The sequence below is a fragment of the Megalops cyprinoides genome, chromosome 2 (assembly GCF_013368585.1).
Source record: "Megalops cyprinoides isolate fMegCyp1 chromosome 2, fMegCyp1.pri, whole genome shotgun sequence".
Classification (NCBI taxonomy): domain Eukaryota; kingdom Metazoa; phylum Chordata; class Actinopteri; order Elopiformes; family Megalopidae; genus Megalops; species Megalops cyprinoides.
The window spans coordinates 7,841,072-7,867,518 of NC_050584.1; the positions used below are offsets into that span (position 1 = coordinate 7,841,072).

The following is a 26,447-nucleotide window of genomic DNA, read 5'->3' on the forward strand; positions in this document are numbered from 1 at the left end:
TGGTATAGTTTTACGAATATGTAATGTTATCATTAAGTAAATTGAGATTATTGAGATTATTTGTATGATCTCAATAAGTAAATTGAGATTATTTGTATGGTTCATACACGCACAACCGGCAAAGAAGTGATTTTGTTACATGTGTCTACTACAACGTCTTTATAATACGACACCAGCATTTAACCAAACTCTTTTTTTTTTGTCCCTGAACAATGCTCCTACCATAAAGGCAACACTGAACTGAATCAGAGGAAGCGCGCTGAAAGGGAACGGGAAGTGATGTCGATGGGTTTACCCTATTCAAAGACCGCGATTGGTTCAGCGCCGAGGCGAGACTGAGGAACCGAGGGAGAAAACAAACATAGGAAGCAGCCAACGTTTGCTACAAACCGAGGATTACATTAAGAAATCATTAATGCACTGTTTACTTAAGAGGACCAACTCTAGCCATCGACAATGTTTACGAATTTGGAGAAGTGCCCGAGGAATTTATTGGTGTGCGAGAAATCCTGTTTCATGAATGAAAAATCGCGGCATGACATACACGTGGCCAAACACTATTTTAACTACAAGGTGAGTAATCGGCACATTTTTCAGCGGAGACATAAATATTTTTCTGTAATTGCATCCTGTAGTCTTGAAATACGTTTCGTTTGACTGATACTAACACGCAGAAGGACGGTATTCGCCAAGATTTTGCAGTCATGGAAAGGGCTAAATGTTGTCCTGAACTTGACAGGTACATTTTGTTTTCTGTTCAGATAGCTAAGCAGACAGTTTGCATACGTCCCATAATATCAGATTAGGCAGCAGCCAGTTCCTTGCTTTTATGACTAGAATAGCGGTTCAGTTAGTTTCGTAATTTGGTTTTGGAATGAAGTCATGTAGGTAGCTTTGTGAAGTGGAATTGGTCTTAGGCCACATTGTCCGAAACGTGCATGCTCTTAGCTCTTGTTAAAACGTGTAATGTGTGGACGATGCTCTTCTGTCAGGTCATTCATATCTTGCCTGTATGGTTATCCACAGGTGTCCGTTTTAATACCCGAGTGTGGAGTTATTCCATCCAGGCTGAAGAGTGTTGTAAACGGGTTTACAAAGTATTATCTAGTGAGGGATTTGCCAGTGTATAAACTGCTGGAGGAGGAGTTTCTGGAGAAAGTAGCAAGCAAAGGTAAGAGCATTTTTCCATGAAGTAGCTGTTCCAGACCTCCTGCAGGTCACATTGGTTTGGGTTTTATGCAGTGACATTTCTGTGTGGTTGCAGGCTCCATCTATGCACTCTCCTACAAGACCAAAATCGACCAAGACAACACCATTGCCCTTCTCCCCACCGGTAAGAATGAGCAGGAATTGACTTTGTCTGGATCCTCTCATTCGTTCGTTCGTTCATTCGTTAGTTCGTTAGTTCATTCACCTGCCCATTTGTTCATCGATTTAGTGCTATATTTCCCATACCATGTTGTGACCACTTTGGTATGTGGCACTTGTTCATTGGTCTGTTCTGTGCTTCAGGTCTGCTGATACTGTCTGTGGATAAGGACACATATGAGGAGCTGGGTCTTGAGGGGCAGGTGTCGCAGTACAACCACAGACAACCCATGAGATATGGTGAGTGGTGTGAGCAGAGTTTTACCTTCAGTCACTGTGTTTGATTTGGCTGTGTGTGATCATCACGTCAGCATGTTTTTCATTTGTGTTTGAATTGTGATGTACCCGAGAACGTATAGCCAACGTTTAGAATGAATCACTCTGTATGTTTTGCCTTTAAGTGATAACCATTGATGTGACCAGTAAGTCTGTGGCCCTGGGTACAAAACGGTACAAACGGGCGATGTGGGCCTTGAAAGAGAAGATGCCACTCAGGAGTGACTTTCTGCTTGCCAGACACAGTACAGGTAAGCTGTGATTAAGTACTTGTCAGGTGACTGAAAGGCTGTGGATTTTAATTACTAGTGATGTTGAGAGTGTAACAGGCACCACTTTCACACACTTACGCAGCAAGTGTCAGCAGTTTGTAATACTTCTCTGTCAGTCATGTGCCCATCGTTGTGATGTCATCATCTGTTTAGAAGTCATGTCCTACAGTTAATGAAAAATTGCTGCAGAATATTGTTGAAAAGATTAAAGAGAACTGTGTCATGCAAAATGGTGTGAAGTAATACAGGGATGTAACCAATATGAAGGGAACATGACAGAACAGTTATGAAAACAGATACATTTCAAATAAAACTTATTTATTAATGCAATTACAGCATAGCTGATTGCTTTTTTAGTCAGATCCCCTTTTGGTTTAGTACTCTACAGAATTCTATCTGAACAGTCCTTACGTTATTTAATGAGGAAAAATCCTCCAAAGTGTGATCCCTTGTGAGACTGTAACATGGTTCCTTGTAGAAAGCCAATCTTCATTGTGACTGGAGGTCCGACAGTTCTGCGGAAGGCACACATTTACATTGATCCACTACAAGTGTGACAAGTGTTTCCCAGAGCCTTAAAACATCAACATCAATTACTCTACAATGTAGGTACAGGGCCAGAAGAAGAGAAGCAGTCATGACAGATCAACGGGCCTGGTTTTATTACGTCTCTCAGGCCAGCGCAGCGCCACTGTGAAATTACATACAGCGGCATCAGGGTACGGTGCCCTCAGTGACCTTCAGCCTACTCATCACTCGTGTCTTTCCCATGTTCCGCACAGCGGGAGATGAGGAGGGAACACTGCAGTCCTTCCTCTCTCAGCACAGCTATAAGGAGCTCAGGCCCTCCGTCAGCATCCAGACCCTGAAGGACCTGCCCTGCCCGTCTCTGGATCCTGCCGCTCTGCACGGGGGTGCAGAATTGTGCGAGCCGCATCAGTTCCTGGAGTGGCTGGGGGCTGTCACTATGGGTGTGAAATGGTGAGCATGAGCTGTCCCCCATCTCTCATGTGTCCCCCTGCCTGTAGCTAAAACACGATCACTGGAATTTACTCAGTATGTCGCCTACATACACGTTCTCGTTTGCGCATTTGTGGTTTCAGTGTTGGACTGACACGTGATTGCTAAGATAAAAGGTAGCTCGAAATTCCGACATAACGGGAAATGTTATATTTTCTATATTTATATGGTGATTACATTTAAAAATATTTTTTCCCATATATTTATTTCTAGAATTGTAAGATGAATCTTGATGTGGAGCCCCTTAAATATGAATTAATATTTATCATCAGTCATCATATATAATGTGGTGTTTTTAATATAGCCTGTATAATTGTGGCTATGTTTTATAGTTAGGGTTATCTACCTTATACTAAATTAAGTCCCTGTATATAGCTACAGTTGATTTCCTAATTTAGTTGTGACTGCATGTTATGGTGGTCGTCAGGTACATTTGGCAGACCTTTGCAGGGTTAGGTCCAGTGTCCAGCGTCGGACGTTATTTGTGGGTTTGAATGTTTACAGTGACAATGAGGCATCCAACTTTGTGTCCACGTACTGCTGCCCAGAGCCCCAGAGCTCCATCAGCCAGGCACTGCTCTGCACCGTCACTGGGCTGCTGCTTCCTGAGGACATCCACTCTTTACTGGAGGAGCTACGGTAAGGCCAGCAGGGAGTGGGGAACCGTTCTCAGCAATGTAACGTCTGTCCTTGTCGGCACTCATCTGACATGCACGCATCTGACTTAATATCAATTCGATGGATTTCTGTATTTGCTGTTGACATTGCAAGTGGACACTTGACTGAGGGCATACCAGAATGCTATGGATGTTTAAGCCTCTGAACTTCTGTGTTGGTGCTTTGGTGGAATATGTTGTTTGACCACAGCAAACAGGCCTTACAGAACTTGTTGATAGGATATCTTATTTAAAGCCATTTTAAAACCACATTTGAAATGATATATTGGATATAAAATTACTGATATTGTTTTGGAAAGAGCGCAGGAAGAAAATATCTGGTTAGTAAAGTTAAGATCCAGCAAGGAGTTGAAAATTATGGTCAAAACTCATTTTTCTCTCTTTTTGCTGTGTTCAAAGTGCAAAAACGCAGCATTACCTTTAGACATGTTTTACTGAAGTGTTTGTACTGCCTTCATTTTTCATCTCTCGTTGGCTTGTTTTCTGATCAGGCGGTACTTTGACGAGCCCAGGTTTACATCCTGGCTTTCGGTGACGGTGCACGGCTTTGCGGACAGTCCCATCTCCTGGGGTACCACTGAGCACGGGTACCACAAGGGTGGGGAGAACTTCTACAGTTTTGTCGTGTTCAAGAATCAAGACTACTGGCTGCACATGGGCACTGGCACTAATGATGGTTGCCCTTCCTGAGAGACATCCCTTCAAAAGACTCTCATCTCATTTACACGCGTTTCTCTATTGAGAGACCAATGCAGTTTTACTGTAAGTGTGGACAACCACGTATCTGACCTTCAAAGAAAGTTGGAATGTTGAAGATGGAATGGAAGTTGCTGTCATTTTCATTGACAGACATGTTTCAGATGTGGAACAGTTCATGTTTTTAATTTGTCAGTTCATCAGGAATCAGTTCATTGTTTGTTGTCCCAAAATGACCATTGTGAATGATTTTTTTTTTCCATGAGTGGTGCAGTCTTCCAAAAATAATTGTACCTCTCTCTTCACCTGCCCAGACACTGTGTGGAGTGTGCCTCTTTTACCAAATGATGTAGATAGTGTGTTTCTTAGTTTTTATGATCAAACAGCTAACACTAAGAGGAGGAGGGTAATGTACAAATCGATTTTATTATAACCATTTTTTTCACAGCTGAATACATTTTACTGATCTATAAAAACTTTACAGATTGTACAATATATATATAGTTCATAAACTACAACAAAAATAGGTCCCACAGATGTAAAAATACTGTACCAAGAGTTCAGGCTAAAAGCAGATCTATACACAGCTCTGTTCATCTACTGGGAACAATATAGGCGACAGGGGTCTTAAAGGGTCAGTCATAATACATTTTTTTCTGTACAAAAATAAGGTCAATTTCCCAGATAAAAGCTCTTCAAACATCTCATCCCCTTTGACAGACCTTCAGCAACACAGAGGCTCAATATGACTTTCTGATAGTCATACTCTTTGTCCAAGAACATGAAAAATACAACAGCTGAGATACAAATTGGGTTTTTTTTTTAATATAAATAGCATGCCAGTGAGAGTGAAGAGATGGAGAACAGGTGGTATACCTGCATTAATGAATTCCATGAGATCCCACTCCTCCAGTACAGTACCAAACCTCAAGGCACTGGCCCCCCCCAAGGCCTGCAACCAGCATTATTTGGCTGCATCTCCAATTATCTTAGCCTATCACTGGGTCCATAGTTAGTAGAATTAAAGCTTTCATAATGTTTACAGTGAAGCTGTACTTGATGCAGGGGCCAGGAAGCAGTGTGGAAGAGGCAGCTGCTTCCTCCCTCCCGGCACTTCAGCTTACTGAATACGTCCCTTGAAGTGGAGTGGCCAGTCACACTCGTCTTTCTTCCTTTACGCTCCATCAAAAGATTTTAAACCAGAAGAAAACTAGTGCACTCAGGAGTGCTGTCCTTCTTATATATTAAAAGTATTTAAAGTTTAAATAGTTTGACAACAAAAATGTTCATTATATTTATGGTTATCGTGACCTTGCATTGGAATGGACAAGGCTAGGAAGTGACGCCATGATTTCACAGAACACCTGAGGGCCTTGTCCCATTAAGTTTACATTCACGGTTCGGTTACACTTCAGTTGTTCGCAAAAAATCAATGCTGAACTTTATTTTGAATCTTGATCTTGACTGATTTTAAACAGGTTTTAAAATAACTGTTCATCAGTGACTCCTCTGCCCAAGTTCACTGATCACTGTACAGTTTGTGTTGAAAATAGGAGAGAATACAAACCTTCAGTTGGTGTAACCTGGTGCAAAACATTGTAAGGGGTAATACATTAACTTTTCCTGTTGTTCATTTCTATTGGACGGTTTAGTCCCATATCCCATATTGCATTTCACCCGATTCAGAGCACTGTTAATTCATACAGCAAGCCCTGTTCCATTTTCCCCTTCAGATAACCCTTCGTCTTTCAGCATTTGACCCTCCTCAATATTTGACGTTCCCAGCAAAGCAGTTATAATTGTAACAATATAAATAAATCATGTTTAGGCAAACTGCCACTAAAATGTACCTATGTAAGGACCAAACATCTTAAAGATATTAAATAGAGCATGCCTGACTTACATTGCTGAGCTTACCATTATAATATTATGTGGAATATTACACGTGTGTATCATCAGTAACAGAAAAACTAAAACTGCAGTTATGACCTTTGAGACTAGGGGTTGTGTTCTAATCCTGGTACTGGGGGACCATTGTGTCAGCTGGTTCTGAGCTATTGATTAGCTGCTTAGACACAGCTCTCCCAAATTCCAGGTATGAGAAAGGTGCACTTATCAAAGAGTTCTCATAAAATATTTCTGTGGAAAAATGCTAAGGATTTGATCGTAACGAAATAAGAACCAGCATGGAATAGAACCAACAGACACTGCACTCAGGAAGCCCTGACTGTAGACAATATAACGATTTGGACCTTGCCTAAACAGTCACTTCAAACCCTTGTTTAAACAGTACAGACAAAAAAAATGCTTTGCATAAAAAAGGAGGGTAGTCTCCCATTTCCCACTTTTCTTGCTATCTGGACGCTTTCAACTTAAATTAAAATATTTTAAAGTTAACCAAAACCACATTTTCATTAACAATAAAAAAAATTTGGCATAACATAGTTAACATAAAAAGTAACACACATGCACACACACACACACACAAAAGTGACAATCTTTCATTCTTGTACATTAGTTTTACACAGCAGTGCTGAGCTGGGATAGATTAGCCCAAAAAGCGTAAAACCAAACTTAAAAGAAAGCAAATCCCAGGCACAGCCACCCAGGTGTACGACTTGATCTCTAATACTGCCAGATGAGATGTGCTTGGTCCTGGTGTCAGGAGTGTCTTCAACATGTGGAAGCTGCTTCTGCTGTCGAAAGGACACGGCAAATAAAGTCAACTTTATTGACTGGAAGCGCCAGCTTTGAAGAGTGGAGCTCGGTTTTTGCTCAGTCTTCTGCTGCTATGGCTTCTGTTTCAGCAGCTTGGGCCTCCTCCACAGCCTCATCATGGGGGGTAACAAGCAATTTTCTTTCACATTACTTGTCAACAGGCTTTTGCAATATGAGCTTCATCAAGTAAGGCTTGTCTATCTCAGCTGAAAATATATACACATTAAACCTTTATGGATAAGAATTTTTTTTTCCTGTCGTCCCCTCCTTCAAGAAACCTTGCCGCCTTCACACAGTGGTACTCTTGAGCCCACCCGTTTCTGCTGAACGGTGCCAGTGCGGCAGGTCGAGACTTGTCAGTCAGACTCGTGCGAGGAGAGGTGGAGCTCTGGGTCAGAAATGCGGGGGGGGGGGGATGTCGCTCGCTTCTGGAGATGCTGGAACTCCACGCTGCAGTCCCCAGCTAGCTGCCACATCTTTCAGCCTGATACATCTGCTCCTCGTCTCCAATTGGCTCATACAGCCCTGAACGGATCTACAGTCAGACAAGTCCTCGCGTACTTGCATGCACATATATATATATATATATATATTCATACAGCTGTGCATACACCTGCATGAGGTTCAATGTCCCTGGGAAAGGGAACATCCTCTGAGCTCGGTGTGTGTGTGTGTGTGTGTGTATATATGTTACTGTGCTGGCTAGCCCAGAGGACAGAGCTTGCAGAGATTAGAACTCGTCGATCTTCTTCTGCAGGTACTTGAGGATGGAGTCCATGCCCTGGGGCGACCCCCACACCCTCTTTAGGACCTCGCACTCCCGCTCGTTGGCCTGCTCTAGCGCCACCTTGCTGCCGCTGCACACCAAGGCTTTAGATTCCCGCAGCACCTGCGTGCAGCCAGGGCCCCACGCAAAACACAGAAAGAAGAATTAATGGAAGAAATCGAGAGTAGAAATTAATAAATGAGAATGAAAATGCAAAAAACATTTTAAACATTAACTACGGGTCAGACCCTTGTTTTATTCACAATTACATGCAAGGCAGACATTTATTCATCCAGGGTGACTAAAAAAATGATACCACTGTTTAAAAAGTTATGTGTTCCAGAATGCTGACCAGGGGAAATGGTGAGGTGGGAACGGAGTGTGATGCAACTGCATGATCATTTATCGCCAGTGACTTTCTATAACCTGCGTGATTTCCTGTGGTGCCACTGGGACACAGGAGGTTCAGAATTATTCCGCTAGCTGTGACAATGTTGGGAGAGCATAATGTTGTTTGGGTTCCGCTGGTAAATAACTGAAAATTGCGGCACTGTTGATCCATACATTGGCTGAACTGCTCTCTGCCTGTTCTAGCAGCAGTGCTCTACTTTAGTACTAGCAGTACAAAATCATTAATGCACAGTCATTTCAATGACCAGAAGAGGGGGCATAAGATAAGACAGAAATACAACCAGTTTCTCATATTCATTTATAGTACAGCCGTTTCCAAACTGCTATTTCACTGACAGGAAAATGCATGAAAGAGTAAACTGCCGTGCTACAGAGGAATCCGGGGTGTGTGGAGGTGTGGAGGCAGGCAGCGCCGAGCTGTGGATCGGATGTCCGTGATGTGTGCATGAGGTGTGAGAAACGCGAGAGAAAAAAAGACCAACGAGGATGGGCAGTGGGGAGGGAGGGAGCTTGGTTTTTGTTTTCCCTTTTCATGTTGAGAATGCCACAAAAGAAATCAAAAGAAATTAAAAGGATGACTTACAACTGAATTACAAGAGACTAGCTCCCTAATGCGCACCATCACCTCCTGAGTGAAGGTCCCGGGCCAGAACACCTGGGACACCAGGCCCTTGGCGCAGGCCTCCTGGGCTGTTAGCTTACGGCCGCTTAGCAGCATCTCGTTGGCCTGGAGGGGGTGACAAGGGGGAAGAGGCTGTCAGCGCAGCACAGAGTCACTGTGACATGCAATCGTACATTACCACTGATTATCCAACGGTGCTGGTCCCAGTCAAAGGAGGAGCTAGTCAGGGACTAACACATACAGACGATCTGCAGGGTCAACGGGGGGTGGCATGTAGCATAGTGGTTGGGGAGCAGGACTTGTAACCAAAAGATTGCGGGTTCAATTCCTCACTGGGGCACTGCTACTGTACCCTTGCGCAAGGTACTTAACCCACAATTGCCTCAGTAAATATCCAGCTGTATAAATGGGTAACACTGTTTATAAAAAATAAAAAATAAAACCTGTAACTGATGTAAGTCACTCTGGATAAGAGTGTCTGCTAAACGCCAATAATGTAATGTAATGTAAACTAGTGGGGAAAGGGTCATTTACAATAAACAATTATACTATTATACTACTATAATGTACTATATACTATATACTACTATAAACTATGCTATACTATATGCATATATAATAATATGCATGTGTTCAGAGGGCAAACCCCCCATTTGACAACACTGCACGCAAAAGTCTTGCAACAGAAGCTAAGACCCTGAAGCCTTGAGGCCATTTTAAATCATATATATGAAGTGATATGAAGTGCTGAAGGACCTACCTATACTAGGCAGTGGCTTTGCTCTAATCTTTTAGTGTAGTACTGCCATCTAGAGCTGCAAGAACAACTCTGACCCAGTGCTACTATTATTTTGTTCATTGTCCCAAAAATAGTTTCCATTCCGCCACAGAAACACCTTTTTTAATCGTTCAAATGAAAGAGCGCATCCAAATTTAACCTGAATCCGTTCCCACATGTGAAGGGAGGAGATGCCTAAATAGCAGCGGAGACACGCCTACGCTTGCTCTAAGGTCTGTTTAAAAATAGTCGGCTGTGAGTCAAACTGCGAATATATCTGAAAACCTGACATCCAGGCTACTTCGCAGACCCCATAGTTACACATTTACAGTAACACAACAGTTGTGCTTTTAAAACATGCATGGCTAAGTCATTTTTTACATTTTTTTAGCACAACATGTTTTTTAAGATTGACAGGCTAACTGCTGTTTTCAAAGATGGCTGACATCCATGCCAAATCTAATATTTGAAAGTAAATCATCTGGTTCGGTACACAGACCAGAAGGTGTTCTTTATTGAGTATGTGAGGGGGATATCCAATAGATTTTCTGACGTGATCATTTTTATGTAGCCATTCCGAAATATTTTCTTTATTTTGATAGGTGTGAAGACATCACATTTTGTTCCCATTTCGCTTCTTCTTGTTTTACCACACCAGTAATGGCCTGACACGTGTATTAATGACTCTCGATTCCATGACTGTAGACCCAAATTAGACAGAGCTGATGGTCCGTTGGTTCGCCAGATGCTCGCACCTTGTGTTCAAATGCTTTTTTTTTTTTTTTTTTTTTTTTTTGGCAGCCATATTGCGCAAATCTACTCTGGTTAACATCCCTAAGCCCACCTACCTTTAACCACAGCGCTCACATTATTTCACTTCCTCTCACTTCCCGTTTCCTGTAATAAGCAATAACAGTGCTGCCTGCGTGGGTGAAGAAAGCAGTTACTGAGGTGGACCTTGACCAAGCGCAGAGGAACCCTCTCACACACACAAAGTGACAGGGTTAAAAAGAGCTGTTGAGAACCAGCCTTCAAAGAGACAGTGATGCTGCTAAGTAAATGAATAACTGCATAGCAGTGAGTTCAATAACTACTTGTCTACATGGACACATTTGCTTTGACCAAAAAAACTGTAATATACCACTATAGTCCCACTTACATGATAAAGTGATGTTCTTAACAGTACATAACCTATGCACTGTACAAAATCCACTGGTCTAGCCCTGGGTGTGCCCAAAATTGAATGACAAGTTCTTGGCATAGTTTTGGGGAATGTATGTAATGGCTGATTCATGGAGGAGGTGGACAGGTGGATGACCTGGTGTAGGGAAGGTTTATATGTTCACCATTTTTCACAAACTGAAATTGTAAAGACACTGTCTTTGTATTACCTTTTGCTGTGGCATTAGCCCTTTCAATAATCCAGTTACAACATTCCCTCCTTCCTTATGAGCTTGTCTCTCAAACCAATACAGGATTCTGCTGTTTGACCTGACTTCATTCTCACTTCTCATGTAACTCCACTGCGAAGATTTCTTCACTGATTCTATTGGTGTTCCAAGTTCTCTATAACCCCTCATTCCCTAGCCTTCCAGGGATGGAACACCAAAAACAATGTAGTGCTTTTTAGTTTCATGTTACATTTCATCATCACTTGAAGAATACTTCAAGTGTAAGTAAGAGTGCTGCACTCTGCTACCTCGGGTTGCCTCTGTGTCCTGAAATTCAAGGGCAGCATCTCTCAGACCTGCCTCTTTTCAGTTCTGGCTCCACACTGGTGGAATGAGCTTCCTACCGAGATTCGGACAACAGATTCACTGGGAACGTTCAAGAGAAAGCTGAGAACTCATCTTTTCAAGCTGTATCTCTAGTCTACCTTCCTCTCTATCTCCATCCCTATTTTCTATAAAAAAGCACTCTACACTAGTTTAGCACTTAACTCAGTATCTTACTGACCTCTTGCAACACTTCTCTACTAACTACTCAGCATACTGATGCACTTATTTGGAAGTCGCTCTGTGTAAGAGCGTCTGCTAAATGATGTAATGTAATGTAATGTTCTTTATTTCCCCTTATTTCATTTAAGGCTTTCAATTCATCTGGCTCTTGCATCTTTCCAATTAGTGATACATGGTTTTCTTCTAACACATTGCTATTTTTTAACTTCAGTTTTGCCGTTTCCTAGGTATTTTTTGCCTTATGTTTTGTGTTTCAACCTCAAACTGTATTCATTTTAATTCAGTTTTCAATTCACTGTATTCATTGTAATTCTGTTGGCTTGATTCAAGCAAGCCAGGATCACAATTTCTGCATCATGACAAAATACATTCACAGTGTATTTATATTTTCAAGGTATGTTTTGGCCATTTTCTTTAAATAACAGCCATTTTACTTTTGTTAGTATGGCAGGGAAGCTAATAAGGAGCACTTTCATGGTGTTAGTCATCAAATGTAGTGCCAAGCAACCAGAATGACATAAAAACGTATATGGCAATAATGCAGAGTTCAGAAATAGATAGATGCAATTACTCCTTGAGAACTGAGAAGAGCCATCAGCAGGGCAGTCAGCTAAAGCACAAATTCAAGAGCTGCTTCATGGGCAGCAGGAGAGAGTCACACAAGGACAAAGTGAAAGAGTGAGCAAAGCAGGAGGGTTATGGAAGAGAGGAGCAGAAATTAGACAGATGGGAAAGGAACACAGTGGGTGGGAGATGACAAAGGAGAGTGCGACAGGCCCGAGATATACAAGGCAAAAAGAATTGACTGGGAGAGAGAAGGCGAAAGAGGCAGCTGTAGAAGGCACATGTAGGGCACAAGGAACTGCGTGTGGACGTGCATCAGCCGCTTGCATAGTGCTGACATAACCAGTACATACATGCTTTAATAAATAAAGACGCAATACAACAATACAGCATACCCTAGAATAGGACAGCACAAATAAGGGGAAGGTCAGTCATGCTTGGGTAGGGATCTTCAATCGATCATTAAACCTTCCACACAGGTCAGGTCACTCCACTCTACAAATTTCTAACACTTGTCCCTCCCCTTCCCCAGTTTTGTGTCCTGGTTGCGGCCTCTCTTCTGGCCCTTATGCGCCAGAGCAAGCTTCTCACTGCAGTCAGCGCCACGGAGTCCCTGGCCAGTTTCACTCGAAGGCTGAGGACCCACCTCATCAGACCTCATCTCAGCTACCCTACCAGAGCGTAAGCCTCCTTCCTCTTATTTGTTCACTGTCTTCGTAAGGTGTGTTCTATCGCACTTTTGTCCAGCACTTTCACTGAAACACGTATTTACAAGGTACCACAGCGCTCTGTGGGGGCCGTTGCGTTTTTGAATTTGGTCGGCTGCGTCTTGTACAGTACGCACCACCTTTCACGCAACTTTGTTCTTTGTACGCTGCTCTGGATAACAGCATCCTGGCAAACGATGAAAGGGAAATATTAAATGTGAGAAGGGTGATGTGTTTTTTTTTTTTGTGGTTGTGGTGATTGCGGTGGAGGGGGGGGAACTCACGGAGGCCACCCCCATGATGCGCGGGAAGGTGAGGGAGGAGCAGGCGTCTGGCGTCTGGCCGAAGGTGGTGTAAGGCGTCTGGAACCAGGCCTTCTCGTTAGCCCAGACCACATCGCACAGCGGCAAGATGGAGGCCCCCAGTCCCACCGCAGGCCCGTTGACCGCCACAATAATGGGCTTCTTGAACTGGATGAAGGTGTTCACGAACGTCCTGAGGGCGACACGGCGAGACATCACCACTGTGCCTGCCATCATAGGCTCTAAAACAAATACAACTACCTCGAGACCTAACACAATGAATATGATAGCAACAGTGTATTCTGCACAGGCCAAAACAATTAATACTGCATTGTAGACAATACTATAATGCTATCAGTGGCACTTCTGAGGAGGACTTTTCTGTTGTTTGTCTGTGAAATCTCTTTTCACCCACTTTGGCCGGCTCAGTTTCGACATCCTTTTCTCCACGTCACGAGCACACAAAACCACTTTAAAGCAGACCACAGAGAACGGGCTCCTCCACAGTCGCTCAGCGCAACAACAATGCAGATCTGTGCCAGCTTTCAATGCTTAAGAGCAAAGTACAATGCGCTTGCAGGAACAAAAAGAGGCCGAAGAGCCGGAGCCAACAAAAACACTCAGAGCGTAGGTCTCCACTGATTTCCAGCCGCTCCGAAACGCAACTGCGGATTTTTTCTGCTGATAACGTGGTAGCGGTTTACGCAGAAGAATACAAACGCTGTGCAGGATCAAAGACTAATACGACTGGTCTGCTCTTTGCAATCATATTACATACAGAAAGGTTTCAAAGCATGCTCACTCGCCAGCCCTTTCCAAAGAGAAATGGTGATTCATTAGGCCTCGCATCATAAATGGCATGCCATCAATACATGGCAAGTCCCACACAATATTTAAGTTAATCACTAGTTAGGGTGAGCTTTTTTGAGTATAAAATACTCCTAAAAACATATTGTGCCAGCTCTCACTAACGGTGCAAAATTTTGTTTAATTTTTAAGCCATCCACCATTACCATCAAACACATTCAGACACAATAATGCAGGAACACAGCAAAAATATACAGATCAAAGCTTCCTGCACTGGGAAGCACTCTCCCAAAACAGTATCTGAAAACTTGCACTCTCTAGGTTTTACTTGTGCTGAACAGTTGGTTATACTGTTTGTCCCCAAGAGGTTTCTCTATCAGAAACACAATCCATAAGCAAACGACACAATTATTAAATTCCTACAGGCTAAAGCTACATACTGTACAACAAGGAATCAACTTTACACTGTATAATCTTATCAGGTAATACAACGGATTCCTTAACTTAACAATTTCAACTTAAAACTTTCATAACCCTCCTAACTAACCAATTGATATGGAAATGGTTTCAAGGCTTAGGATGATGATGTACATGTGCAGATCAGTCATGAATGGTTCGTGGACACGTACTATACACCGAGTACAGCTGCTTCTGGTCCACTTCAGTAGCACGCACTGTCTTAGTGGGAGGACGGTGCAGGAATGTGGAATTTTGCCTCTGAGGAATGCCAGTCCCAATGTCACATTAGCCTGGCTGGCTCCTGGCCGCCCACCTCCCACTCACCAACAGGGAGTCTGCCTGACTTCCTCCCCTCCAATTGTCTCTCGTTTCTTAAAAAGCCAAGGGATCTGGTGCCTGATCAAACAATGCTCTTTCAAAAATGATACATCTAGTACACAGGAACTGGGATTTCCTTTTGGTTTATTTCCCACATTCAAGAGGTCAGAGCTTTCTCAGTTGACTCAGTTTGTTGTTTTTTTGTGCTTGATTATACATTTAAGTGTAAAGGTATTGACTTGAGTTCTCAGCAATAAGGTCCTCATCTTGAATGTGTAATTCTAATCTATTACCTCTGAATGCAGTCTTTATACAACTTCATCTCCACAATGTCTCTCTTCCTTCGAGTCCTTCCTGAAATTGTTGTGTTCTAAGCCTCTGATGCATTGTCAGTGTGCCTTCCTGAGCATGGCTATCTTCGCTCGTTCTTCCTGGCGAAGTCTGAACGACCGATGGCCCTTAGGCCCAAGCGGTCCTGCCGCTTTAAGCTCGTTTACCTAATGGAGTCGGCCATCTTGATGCTCTCCTTCTTCCTGTCATCAGTGAGCCGGCGGATGAAGTAGACGAAGTCCAGGCCGAAGCAGAAGACGCTGCCCACCGCGCTCAGCAGGACCAGCTTACTGTCGTCCGACGCCGCTGCTGCCAGCGCGCTCTGCACCTCCTTCATCACCTGAAGCACGACACACACCGGCACCGTTGCACATCTGATCGCTCCGTTTATGAGCACTATTATATCGCCACTGTTGGATTTATATAAAAAAATAATAATAATAATAAATGACAGATTGGCTTCATTATAACAATAACAAACCTCATGTACTTCTACGTCACACTGGCGATATTGACACCATTTGGCCCTTATAAGCACTTAATACCTGTAATAACACTTTCTGACAATTTGAATTATAGAGTAATACTATCCTTAAACCCACCTATCACTAAGACACTATGTCATTTCACTTCTGAAGAGTTTTGATTTGCTTTGTGTATCACTGTGTTGTGTATCACTGTGAGATGCTATGCAGGGGATACATCTATTCATAGCCTACCATTAAAATTTATAATGCTTTATTTTTAACGTAGCATTGCTTGGTAATAACTTGCTTATCAATGAATGATTAAGGAATTAATTCATGAATGATTATCATTCATGTAAAGCTAATCTGCTGGACTCCTGTCATCACCCTTAAAGAGGAACGTGTGGGAGAAACACACGGCCCACAGAGGCGCGAGCAGGACGTACGTCGGGGTTGAGGGAGTTGTTCTCGGAGGACTTGGTCGAGAGCAGGATGTGCGTGAATCCGTCCTGCTTCTTCACCACGATGTCGCGGTAGCGGTAGGCGCTCTCCGTCTGCCGCACGCTGAAGCGCAGCCGCTTGTCGAAGGCCGAGCGCTCCTCGAAACGCCGCTTCCCCGCCGCGCTGGGCGCGCCGGTGGCCGAGCTCTGCGGGCCGGCCGTGCCGTTGGCCGCCAGCGCCTCCATGAACGCCGCCGAACCTGCAGGGGGCACCGCAGAGCGTCACGCGCTCCGGAGAGAGGCAGCGCTAACATTCACAGCACCCAGAAAGAAGCTCAGTTAGCAGAGCGTCACGCGCTCCGGAGAGAGGCAGCGCTAACATTCACAGCACCCAGAAAGAAGCTCAGTTAGCAGAGCGTCACGCGCTCCGGAGAGAGGCTGCGCTAACATTCACAGCACCCAAAAATACGCTCAGTTAGCAGAGCATCACGCGCTCCGGAGAGAGGCTGCGCTAACATTCACAGCACCCAGAAATAAGCTCGGTTAGCCTTTGGCTAGAACCTTCTGTACAGACTGTCAAAGAATTATTCAACTTAAAAAAAAAACAAAAAAACAAAAAAAAAGATTTATTGGCACTGAAGACAACAGTAAATCAGTTCAACTTTACTTCTGTGTCTGAAGTTTCTTTGAATCACCTTGTTCACCATCTGTCGAATTGTGCTAAGAAAACTCACAGTGGGGACAGAATAGAATAGTACACGATGCAACTGTTGCAACAAGTATAATATCAAACATTACAGACTGATTAAAGTTGAGGACTGAGTGAAGACCTTTATGAGAGATGACTGAAAGCAAATTTTAAAAAAAACAGCATTGACAAAGTCCTTGTTGTTTGAATGTTGCTGTGGTGGCCTAACAGCTTAGAAAGAGAGTTTTGATAAGTGTTTGACTGTGGCTTTGATGGGGCCCGCGGCTGGCCATAAATAAGACAGTACTGTCCGCAATTATGCGCTTCCTTAAATACCCCCAACAAACACACTACTGTTAGCAGTCACCCAAAGGCCTGCTATTGCTTGAGTCTAGACCAAGCCAAACTTTGATCCACCCACATTAAGTGCAACTGTGGCAACACCGTGGCTGTTTTGCCATTAAATGAGTAGGAACAAGCCTTTGGGGGGGGGGATCTTGTACATAGCAGTTAACAGGCGAGTCACTGATCTGACCTGATCAAAGGATTGGTTTTAGTTGAACTGTTTAAGTGCTGAACAGTTTATTTTTACTTCTGATGCTTGAGCAGTCAAATTAAATATAAATGTGCTTCACCCATCACTCACACACTCCCAGTGTGAAACCAAACATTAAACAGAAATGTCTGATTTCACATTAAATACATTTTCGTTGACACATGAAAGGACTTTTCACGGCGTTCATGTAGTACTGCAAAGATGAAGATCTCGCAAAACTACAGTAGCTGGCTACAACACCATACATAACAGGATCCTGTAAACTCGCTCTGCACAGGGATGGACCTTGATTCGGGTAAGGTTAGACACTCGCATCTGCACCGAGGGATTCTACTGTCACACTGACATGGCAAAAATTGTATATATTTGGTCACATCCTTGTTAGCATTATATCCCCATAACTACTACTGGTCAGTACAATGACCTACCAGCCAGTGTTTATGGGCACGCTAGTATTCGTAATGTGCCATAACATTTAAGTTGGTTCATATAATTTATCATTTAAAATCTGTGATGACAAGCCACTCAGTGTAGATTTTTCAGAGTGTCTAATGCATGAGTCGAAAATATATTACCACACAGCTCTGTATTATGGCATTTTGTCTTTGGGAGGGAGGACCCTTCACCTGTTCCCCAATAACTGATAAAATTCTTTTTAGTATGTAAACTGTGCTTAATTGTTATATGTCAGTGGAAATGTCCATGAGATCTCGGTCAAAATCACTAATTCACTATTTCTTTCAACAGACCTACCTCAACTAAAAAAAGGTTTTTTTTTTTATTGTCTGTCTCTGTAATTGTATAGCTGAACTACCCACTGGTTCAACTGTCCTACCTGCCACTTAATTATAGGTGTGCAGCTGGAGAGAGAGAATACTTTTTGTTTTTATGTTTTTATGTGGCTTTCCTCAGGCCGGTTTGGTTTGCTTTGCTGAATTTTAAAATGTTTGTTTCTTTTTTTTTTTTTGCTAAATTTTACTCTTCCTGTTTTTTTCCCCCCAACTTAAAAAAAATTGACACAAGCCACAAACTTCAGTTCACAAGCACTGTAATTATGATTTCGTAATAAAATGCTTGCTATTTTTTCACAAGAGTGAATGTAACATTAGCAACTACACATGATCGAATTTTTTTAACGACTATGGACTAGGTTCGCAACTAAAAGAAGCATGCGTGGATTATTTATGTTGCTATTATTTTTGTATTTCAAATACAAACAAGACAAGATGGGTGACATCTAAGTCACTGAATTTAAAAAAAGAACCTGTGTGTGGTATTAGCTATTGAAGTATCAAAAATATGTTGATTCTTAATACATGTCTATACACGCGCATTATATATATTTGTACTATTTGAGATAAGATACACCTGGCCTACAAACGCTGACATCCAGTGATCTATTTTAAATTTCAACAGGGTCAGCTTGGGTAGCTAAACCTTGTCATCAATTAGCTTAACTTTATCCAACCCTTTGCGTGGTGACACTTTTTGCCATTGATTGTATAATAATTAAATTTAGGTTTCAATTTTAACAATGTGTACAATAAAACATGAATATTTTTCTGCCCACAAAGCTCAGAAACCAATCAAAATCAGGTCAACTGTTGTCCAATGCATAGGATGAGTGCAATTGTACACTGAGCAGGTGGGACTTCTGAACTGCCATATGAAGCTTATCTCTGCACTGGAAAACTGTGACAGTGAGCCTGGAACATAACTCCACTGAAATTACTCCTCTTTCACTGAATCATGTACATATATATGTACATGGTGTTCAAAACATATACAGGGTCCCTACCTTTGTGCCCAACAGCAGGATTATTAGTGTAAGACAAGATAATATTTCAGGTAGATACTGTCAGCTAGCTAACAAAGGAATTTGCCTTTTCAGGCTGTTCCATGAAACATGGATGGTTTGGCTTCTGCATTTGTCATGTACCATCTATGTCTATTATCTAGACATCTATGTCTATTAGCACTGGTTAAGTGCATATTCAAAACTATGCGGACTGCTTGAAAAGCTTGTTGTTATGGAGACTTTGGTGGCTGTCTCTTTTGGTAAGAGTTGAACAGAAATAGGTGCAACAATTAGATTTGTGGTTTGAAACAGTTATGAATTCTCTGAAATCACAACAAATCAGTTGTGTACCTTAACCCTAGTACTAATACCATTTACTTTTTCTAGGATGTAGTAGATTGTAGTTTGTTGCATTTTAGAATGGCTTTAGCCTATTTCCTAAACAAAGCATACCCTAAAATATTCCAAACAGTCAAAATATGACTAGAATGAGAAGATATATATTGGAAGCAGAGGACGGACACTTTTCTGACTGTATCTGAGAAAATATGAGTATCTGTTTAATCTAAAAAACTGTTGGCCTTTTCCACCAGTGCTAGACTTGATTAAATGTAAGCTTATAAAGGAAATATCTCGTTAATTAACCATTTATTACAGTTGAATTTCCTAATATGTGTCCTAGTATGAAAATTTTGTATGCTTAATATGTATAAGCATATCCGATTCTTAGCACTTTACTTCATGAGATAGTCCATAAAATTCAAAAAAGCACTGAACATCTAACGGGACAGAATAAATTACATGGCAGGGAGTAAACAGGCATTTGTAAATTAAAACTGCTTTCTGTTCTGAGCCCTGGATAACAAGCTATCCTCACATAACGCTGGCTATTTTCAGCCAGGTGGTAGCTTTCTAGTACGTCTAAAACCCTAGTCGTAAACTTACATCTCAAGCTAACTGCGTTTTGGTATGCTTTACTAAGGGCTGCATCTGAAGCACTGGCTCATCCAGCAAGCAAACTGACAGAGATGCAGCACACTTCTCAAAGGTCAAATCAAGCCACAAGTACAGTCCCTTATTAAAGAGAAATGCCACCCCTAAATTAAAAGTAGTCGTTAAATTAAAATGTTGTCATTTACATTAAGAATAAATGGTGTAACCTATTTGACGGGACAAAGGGTCTGCTTTTGGTTCTGTACTGAAATGTTGGATTTGAGCTGGTGCATCACTCAGAATCCCTCTCTCTGCCTCATTATTGCGCTGAATAGCCATTTCAGCCTGTCTTGGAGGACAAATGATCCAGAAAAAAATTGGTCATTGTACATGAAGTGCAGCTACATAAAACATAAATAAATCCAAAAAAAAGAAAGGTTTTAGAAGCTGCATTCATATTACATTGTGCCTGACACATGACACACTCCATGATGTCAACAGTGTCATACAGCATATTCCCAACAACGCAAATTTGCACCCGACTCCACCAACGGTGTCACATGACATACGATATAGCTGGAACGATGAGCTGTCATGCGACACTGCTGGCAGGTTTGAACGCTAATACGGATTGTTCAGAACATGATTTTTTGGGAAACAGAGATCATCTCTGTAACCTGCAGAAATAAAATAAATACATCCTGTGTTACCCCCCCCATCTCACCTCCACCTACCAAGGAAGACAGTGCAAGATGGTCTTCTCTGTAGTTTTACAGGTTGTAGGGTTACAGTTTGTCGCAGTGAACGTACATGAAAAGATTTCCATGCAGATTCCATGTATGCTTTAGTTGCAGTTTGTGTAAAATGTGACCAAAAATTCTGAGGGCCCCTGATGACCCAAGAAGTTAAACATTAGAGCACCACCGATTCTGAATTTTAAACATCCGTTAATCTCATGATGGCACTTTTTTATTTTACCAGTTAAACTCCTTTGATGATATAACCCCCAAGGCAGTGCCCTCACAAAAAACACTGTACTTCCATGTGAAAACAGAACTGGCATGGCTGAAAAGTTATTATAACTGCATTGCTCAGCCTCCTGAGGCACAAGAGAGCCACACACATTTCTAGCTCTGAAAGATTACAGTGTCACTTTACCACTACCCAGCGATGGTATGCATATTTCAATTCAACATGAACCACAATAAATTAAAGAGGAACTACATCTTAAAACTTTCAATTAAGGGTCTTACCACTCAAAAGTGTCATAACAAACTGCTCTTCCTATCACTGCTGTGCTGAGCTGCGCAGACAATTTCATTACAGCCCCCTGAGCAAATGCACATCGGAGAAGATGCAGTCTTCAATTACATTTCTGCCAGCTCAGTGACCCAATTGCTTGCTCAAGTCAAAACAGACCAGCTGAACTAAAGGAGGGATGCACTTGACACAGATTGTCACTGGAAGAAAAATGGAATAAAGCAGGTACAAGCCAAATGGGGGCGAGGCTGTTGGACAAATAGGCAAAGACGACAGAAATAAAAAGAATATAGAAAATATAGAAAGAATATACCTGTTTCTATATACCTGTATATAGAAAGAATATACCTATTTAGTAGGAAAAGACCGTCTGTATGATCAGCAAATACAATGGCAATGAAGTTGTAATGCACAGTATAACAGGAAGCACGCTGAAGCGATGTCGTCTCGCTGCAGACTTCAAGGGGACGTCAGAGGGAACGGGCCTGCAAGTTGGCCACGCTGTTCAATCGGACTGGTCCGACAGTCTCCCTCTGCTCTACAACACCCTGCTGAGGTCCGGACACGGTCAAGGCCGAGCGCCACACAGGCAGCCACAGACACCCCGTTAAACACCACACCGCTCAATGAAACACAGCTAATCTCTCAACCCTGCATGAGAGAAAGGGCTGAGCGTGGCCCCACACGAAGGAAATGGGAGCAGCGACAAACACTGCCAGGGGAGCATTCTGAGGGTGCTTTAAATGTACAGGGATTTGCAGTGCAGGACGTCTGATGTATCCTTTAAGCAGGCGTAATACTTTCCCCCCCTCCTGAAATCTACATCCAACTGCCTGTGAGAAAACTGCGGCGTGTTGTCCTTTTAAGTGTACTTGACTGGTTCTCTGATCTCCAAGGACACCCAAGTCACTGAACTTCACTGTGCGAGACTAAATGGAACACATCCCCTCATGCACTAGATATGCCTCCGGCTCATGTACCAGATAGTCTCTTTTTGAAAAGGTTCTGCATACTGAGAATTAACCACTTTAGCCTAATTATTCAAATATCCACCATTGTTAGAATAATTGCCCTCCTTCCTTTAGCAATAAATAAATGAATATATACTGCTGAGCTGTAGGCAAGCACTCCATCCATACAGCAGTTTGAAATGGATAAATTACAGCCTGCAGACCACATTCACCCACAGATTAATGTGTTAATGGAAGTTACAGCTGAAACGCAAGAAAATGAGAAACATGACCATTGGCAAACAAGTAACTTGAAGCCTGCTAAACCACTGTAGCTACAGTATTTTTTTAATGATGGCAATGACCCCACCTTTCCCATTGAGTGTGAGCACAGAGGCTGGCGTGATGGGGACCTGGGGAGGGGGCAGGATGGTCTGAGTCCGTGGGCGGGTTCCCATGCGTGCCCTCTCATCCCCCGGCCCCAGCAGGCTCCCCGGAGGCTTCTCCAGCAGGGCCACCTCCGGCGGAACCGAGTCCAGCCCCTGCTCAGCCGGCTCCAGGCTGTGAGCCGCCTCGCTGGGGGACTCCTCCACCTCCGTCCGGCTCTTCATGGGGCTCTTGGGCACCAGGATTTTAATTCCAGACTTGGCCAGATCCATGCTCCGCCTGCCGCTGCCGATGGCGTGGGCGGCCACCACGCCGGCGGCGCTGTTAACGCGCCGGAACTTTTGGCTGGAGAGGAGCAGCTGAGGGTCTGCTCTGGCGTCACTGTCACTGAGCAACGGCTGCTGCTGCTGCTGCCGTTTTGTGATAGCGGATGCGCTCGTGGTGGCAGCGGTGGGATTGACGGCCTTTGGCAGGGCGTGGCCGCCACTGTGCTGCGAGGGCCTGCAGATCTGCTTACGGGCGTTGCTGGCGGCGCCATGGCCGTAGCTGGGGGAGCTGCGCGTGGAGCGTAGGAGGGTGCCGTCCCGCTGCCGCTCGCTGTTCAGCCTGTTGAACTCGTGGATGTATTCCACGCAGTTGGCCAGGTGCGTCTCCGGCTCCCAGGTGTCATCCTCGTACCCGTAGCCCCGCCAGCGCACCAGGTATTCCGTCTTCCCCTTCTTGTTTTTCCTCTTGTCCACAATTTTCTCGACCTGAGCAAGAAACACAGGTAAGTGAAATAAGAAGCTGAACTGCAAAGGGATAGAGTGCAATCAGACAAGGACAAGGCACAGAAAACAATCAATTCCAAACCACAATGCACAGTGCTAGGTGTATAAGCATAATCACATTAGCTAAAGCAATTACAGTTCAAGTAAAGTTCAAGTCGACAGTACAGAAGTGGATCATCAATGGATAGTCTTCACATTCACAACGGATGATGAAATTAAACCTTCAAATGACCTCAGACTTTTTGACTAACAAAGCTTTGACAATTGGATAACTATTTACACAGCCAATTTTATGTCTGAACAACCACCTCTTCAAAAGACACAGACCATCAAGGTATACTGTTTCAGGAGACACCCCTACAGCTACCTTAATTTCAACTGAAATACTAAAATAAAAATGGATCTATTTTTTCATCAGAACTAGTTACTGACACAAATTCTACAAGTGTTCTCTTGAAAACATCCATTTTGACTTATGGAACCATTCTGGTACCCTTTTTTATCATTCGTTATTGGCTATGATTGGGGATGCAGCCTTGGAATCAGTAATGGCCCTCACTCATTCACTGACTGACTCTGCAGCTTAGTGACTTGCTGAATTGTAGGGGTCGACCAATTATCGGCCTGGTTGATTATCGGATCCAATATTCAGCATTTTTACGATTATCGGAATCATTATTTTTTTTTAAACGATTGCCGATAAAATAAATTAATTTAAAAATGCGCTACTTTGGCTCTGATGCAGCCGCCTCTCTGTGTCTGTAGTCACCACTATGTGGTCTCGAGCAATGCCCCGCCCACAACATTATCTGATTGGTTACACGTCACGAGTAATAGCCTATCAACACTGAGGACTACTGTGTCACAGAGGAATGCATTTGCAGACTGGAGCAGCTCCGGTGAGCGGGCGGAGCTGTGTTTTCGAAGGTAAGGCAGCAAATATTGCCAAAGTTGCAATAAACATCACAACCCTCTATGCTGAAGTTGCAAAAACACCACAATCTTATGATCTATTTCTATGATGACAAGCAAGCCCAGTTTCCCAGTTACACTGAAAATGCCCAAATAATGTACTTTGTTCCAGTGAAATACAGTTAACTATAACAAGATAAGAGTTTATTTATGTAGCGATAGCTATATCTTTGAGTAATGTTGGTGCCAGTGCAACTGGAACTTATTTTAGCTACCATATTGCGAACGTGACATTACTCACCCGTATGAGTTGGTGTTTTTACATGTTATAGGTAGCCGATGGTCATAATAACGTAAGCTAATGTTGAGTCATTAGCTTATGCTGACCTGAATGCAATAACGAACGTCAACAAGTTCATTTGCTGGTCCATAATTTAGCCAGCTGATTAGCAAAAAAAATTAATAGGCTATAATGTTATTTCTTGCACGTCACTTACCAGGGCCGGTCATACCCTCAGTCTCAGTCTCTCAGTCACCCACGACTACTAGTAACGTTGCTGAAGTGTGTCCTTACTAGTTTTATTTATTTTTACTTTATAAAACTTCGGGGACCTATTTTATATATTTATTTATTTATTTAAATTTTCAGTTAACGTTACAAGAAATGCTGCTGGGAGCTCCCTGCACTTTTTGTTTTAAGATAATGTTAAAAAGTTCTCTTTAAATTAAACATATGCTTAAAGGCATTTCAATGAAGTTTTGGGTTGGAGTTTGTGTTATTCTAAATTTTGACGCCAAGATTTTCATTTTTACTGCAAACGTATACCAGTTCCAAATATCGGTTATTGGTCTCCTTGATTACTAATTATCGTATTGGTATCGGCCCTGAAAAAACCATATCTTTCGACCCCTACTGAACAGTGTTTCACTGGAGGTTGTAGGGAAAAGTCACAGCTTACCTCTTGCTTTTACAGGACAGAGACAATTGACTGTGGTACCAACCCCCATGATACACTGCAAATACGGAGGGAAATCAGTTTCACAGCTGAAGCTAGGCTAAATAGACACGACCATAAAACAACCTGATCACTGAAAGCAACAAAGTGACAAACTGTTGAGGGGAAATTGCTTGTGACAGGTGACTATTATCCCCCTGTGCGCAGGATCGAGTGGACATTCTCAGGCTGATACAGAAGACACTCTGGCAGTGGGGGAACACCTGCTCGTGAAGGCACTGTATGGAGTGAAGCACTTTAGAGCAGCTGTTTGCTGGCCTTATTTGATGACAATCAAGTTAAACACTCACAACGTGAGGCTGTTTCTCCTCTGGTGATGTATGAAATCACTAAACGGCAGACCTCTTGGGCACAAACAGTCAAGAGTGCCATACTTCCTGAAAATACCACAGAGACACTGTTGTTTGTTGGAAGGCCTGTATTCACACCTAAAGCAAGAGCAAAAGCGTGTAAACCAAGATTGAGTCATTCTAACCCTTTAGAGTTTTTAACTGCAGCAGGTCGTTAGAAACCCAAGAGATGTACTTGCATAAGAAATCTTACTCATTACAGGTTTTTGAAGGGAGTCAAACTGCAATGTATCACGGTTGTGTTTATGATATGGGAAGTTTCTCTGAAAGAATCAAAAATACAACATTGAGAGACAAAATTGAGAGACCATCCATATTCTGTTCTTCCATTTTAAAACATGCTGGCTTACTAAACTATATCATAAATGGGTCAGAATGTTAACTTATTTACAAGACTTCACTGGCAATATTAAGCTATTATCCCTCAATAGCTTCTTTAACACTGAAAGGCAAGTCTTTACAGCTGGTAGGAGTCAGCAGGAACCTTCACAGAAAGCCCTTTAGTGGCCAAAAATAGCAGCCTTGCACACAGAGCTGTGGTTGTAGAGAGCTGCCCACAGGAAACACAGGGCTGGCACACAAATGCAAAAGAAAATCATCAATTATACACTTACATTGCTCTCAAAAATGAGGAAATCTAGGTAGATGAACTAAGCAAGATAACTTCAGCTAAACACATAACATCACAATCCAAAGCAAAATTAGCATTATAGCCCTAATATGATCAAATGAACTCACACAAGTATTATATTATGCATTGTGGATTTTATGCCTGACAGAGTTGTACAGATCTTTGGATCTTGAACATTTAAGCTTTAGAGGGATATAAAGAAACTGATGAAAACAACAGGAAATTAAGGTTAACGCTTTG

At 42.6% G+C, this 26,447-nt stretch overlaps 2 protein-coding genes across 3 annotated transcripts in view; one reads left to right on the top strand and one right to left on the bottom strand.

Annotated features, from left to right (window-relative positions):
- Positions 1 to 266: 266 nt before the first annotated feature.
- rpp40 (ribonuclease P/MRP 40 subunit) lies at positions 267 to 4,616 on the top strand. Its single transcript, XM_036520727.1, has 8 exons — positions 267 to 573; positions 1,027 to 1,171; positions 1,265 to 1,333; positions 1,513 to 1,608; positions 1,770 to 1,895; positions 2,699 to 2,897; positions 3,441 to 3,575; positions 4,105 to 4,616. The coding sequence occupies exons 1-8, from the start codon at positions 457 to 459 to the stop codon at positions 4,301 to 4,303; spliced, it is 1,086 nt and encodes a 361-aa protein (XP_036376620.1). The 5' UTR covers positions 267 to 456; the 3' UTR covers positions 4,304 to 4,616.
- A 2,996-nt stretch (positions 4,617 to 7,612) lies between these two features.
- LOC118772418 (chromodomain Y-like protein) overlaps positions 7,613 to 26,447 on the bottom strand; it is a 42,624-nt gene continuing 23,789 nt past the window's right edge. Inside the window, exons 2-7 of one of the 2 annotated variants that reach the window (XM_036520722.1) lie at positions 22,512 to 23,280; positions 15,963 to 16,216; positions 15,217 to 15,389; positions 13,118 to 13,328; positions 8,824 to 8,931; positions 7,613 to 7,916 (exon numbers count right to left, since the gene is read on the bottom strand). In XM_036520722.1, the coding sequence (XP_036376615.1) occupies positions 7,758 to 7,916; positions 8,824 to 8,931; positions 13,118 to 13,328; positions 15,217 to 15,389; positions 15,963 to 16,216; positions 22,512 to 23,280 (1,674 nt within the window). In that variant the 3' untranslated portion in view covers positions 7,613 to 7,757. Of the gene's footprint in view, positions 7,917 to 8,787; positions 8,932 to 13,117; positions 13,329 to 15,216; positions 15,390 to 15,962; positions 16,217 to 22,511; positions 23,281 to 26,447 lie in introns of both variants that reach the window. The other variant, XM_036520721.1, reaches the window with a different exon arrangement.

Excerpts from the sequence above, each read along its gene's own strand:
- rpp40 (XM_036520727.1), top strand. The coding sequence starts at position 457 with ATGTTTACGAATTTGGAGAAGTGCCCGAGGAATTTATTGGTGTGCGAG. Across the intron at positions 1,896-2,698 it reads GCTTGCCAGACACAGTACAG|CGGGAGATGAGGAGGGAACA; the intron begins GTAAGCTGTGAT and ends TGTTCCGCACAG. Across the intron at positions 2,898-3,440 it reads GTCACTATGGGTGTGAAATG|TGACAATGAGGCATCCAACT; the intron begins GTGAGCATGAGC and ends GAATGTTTACAG.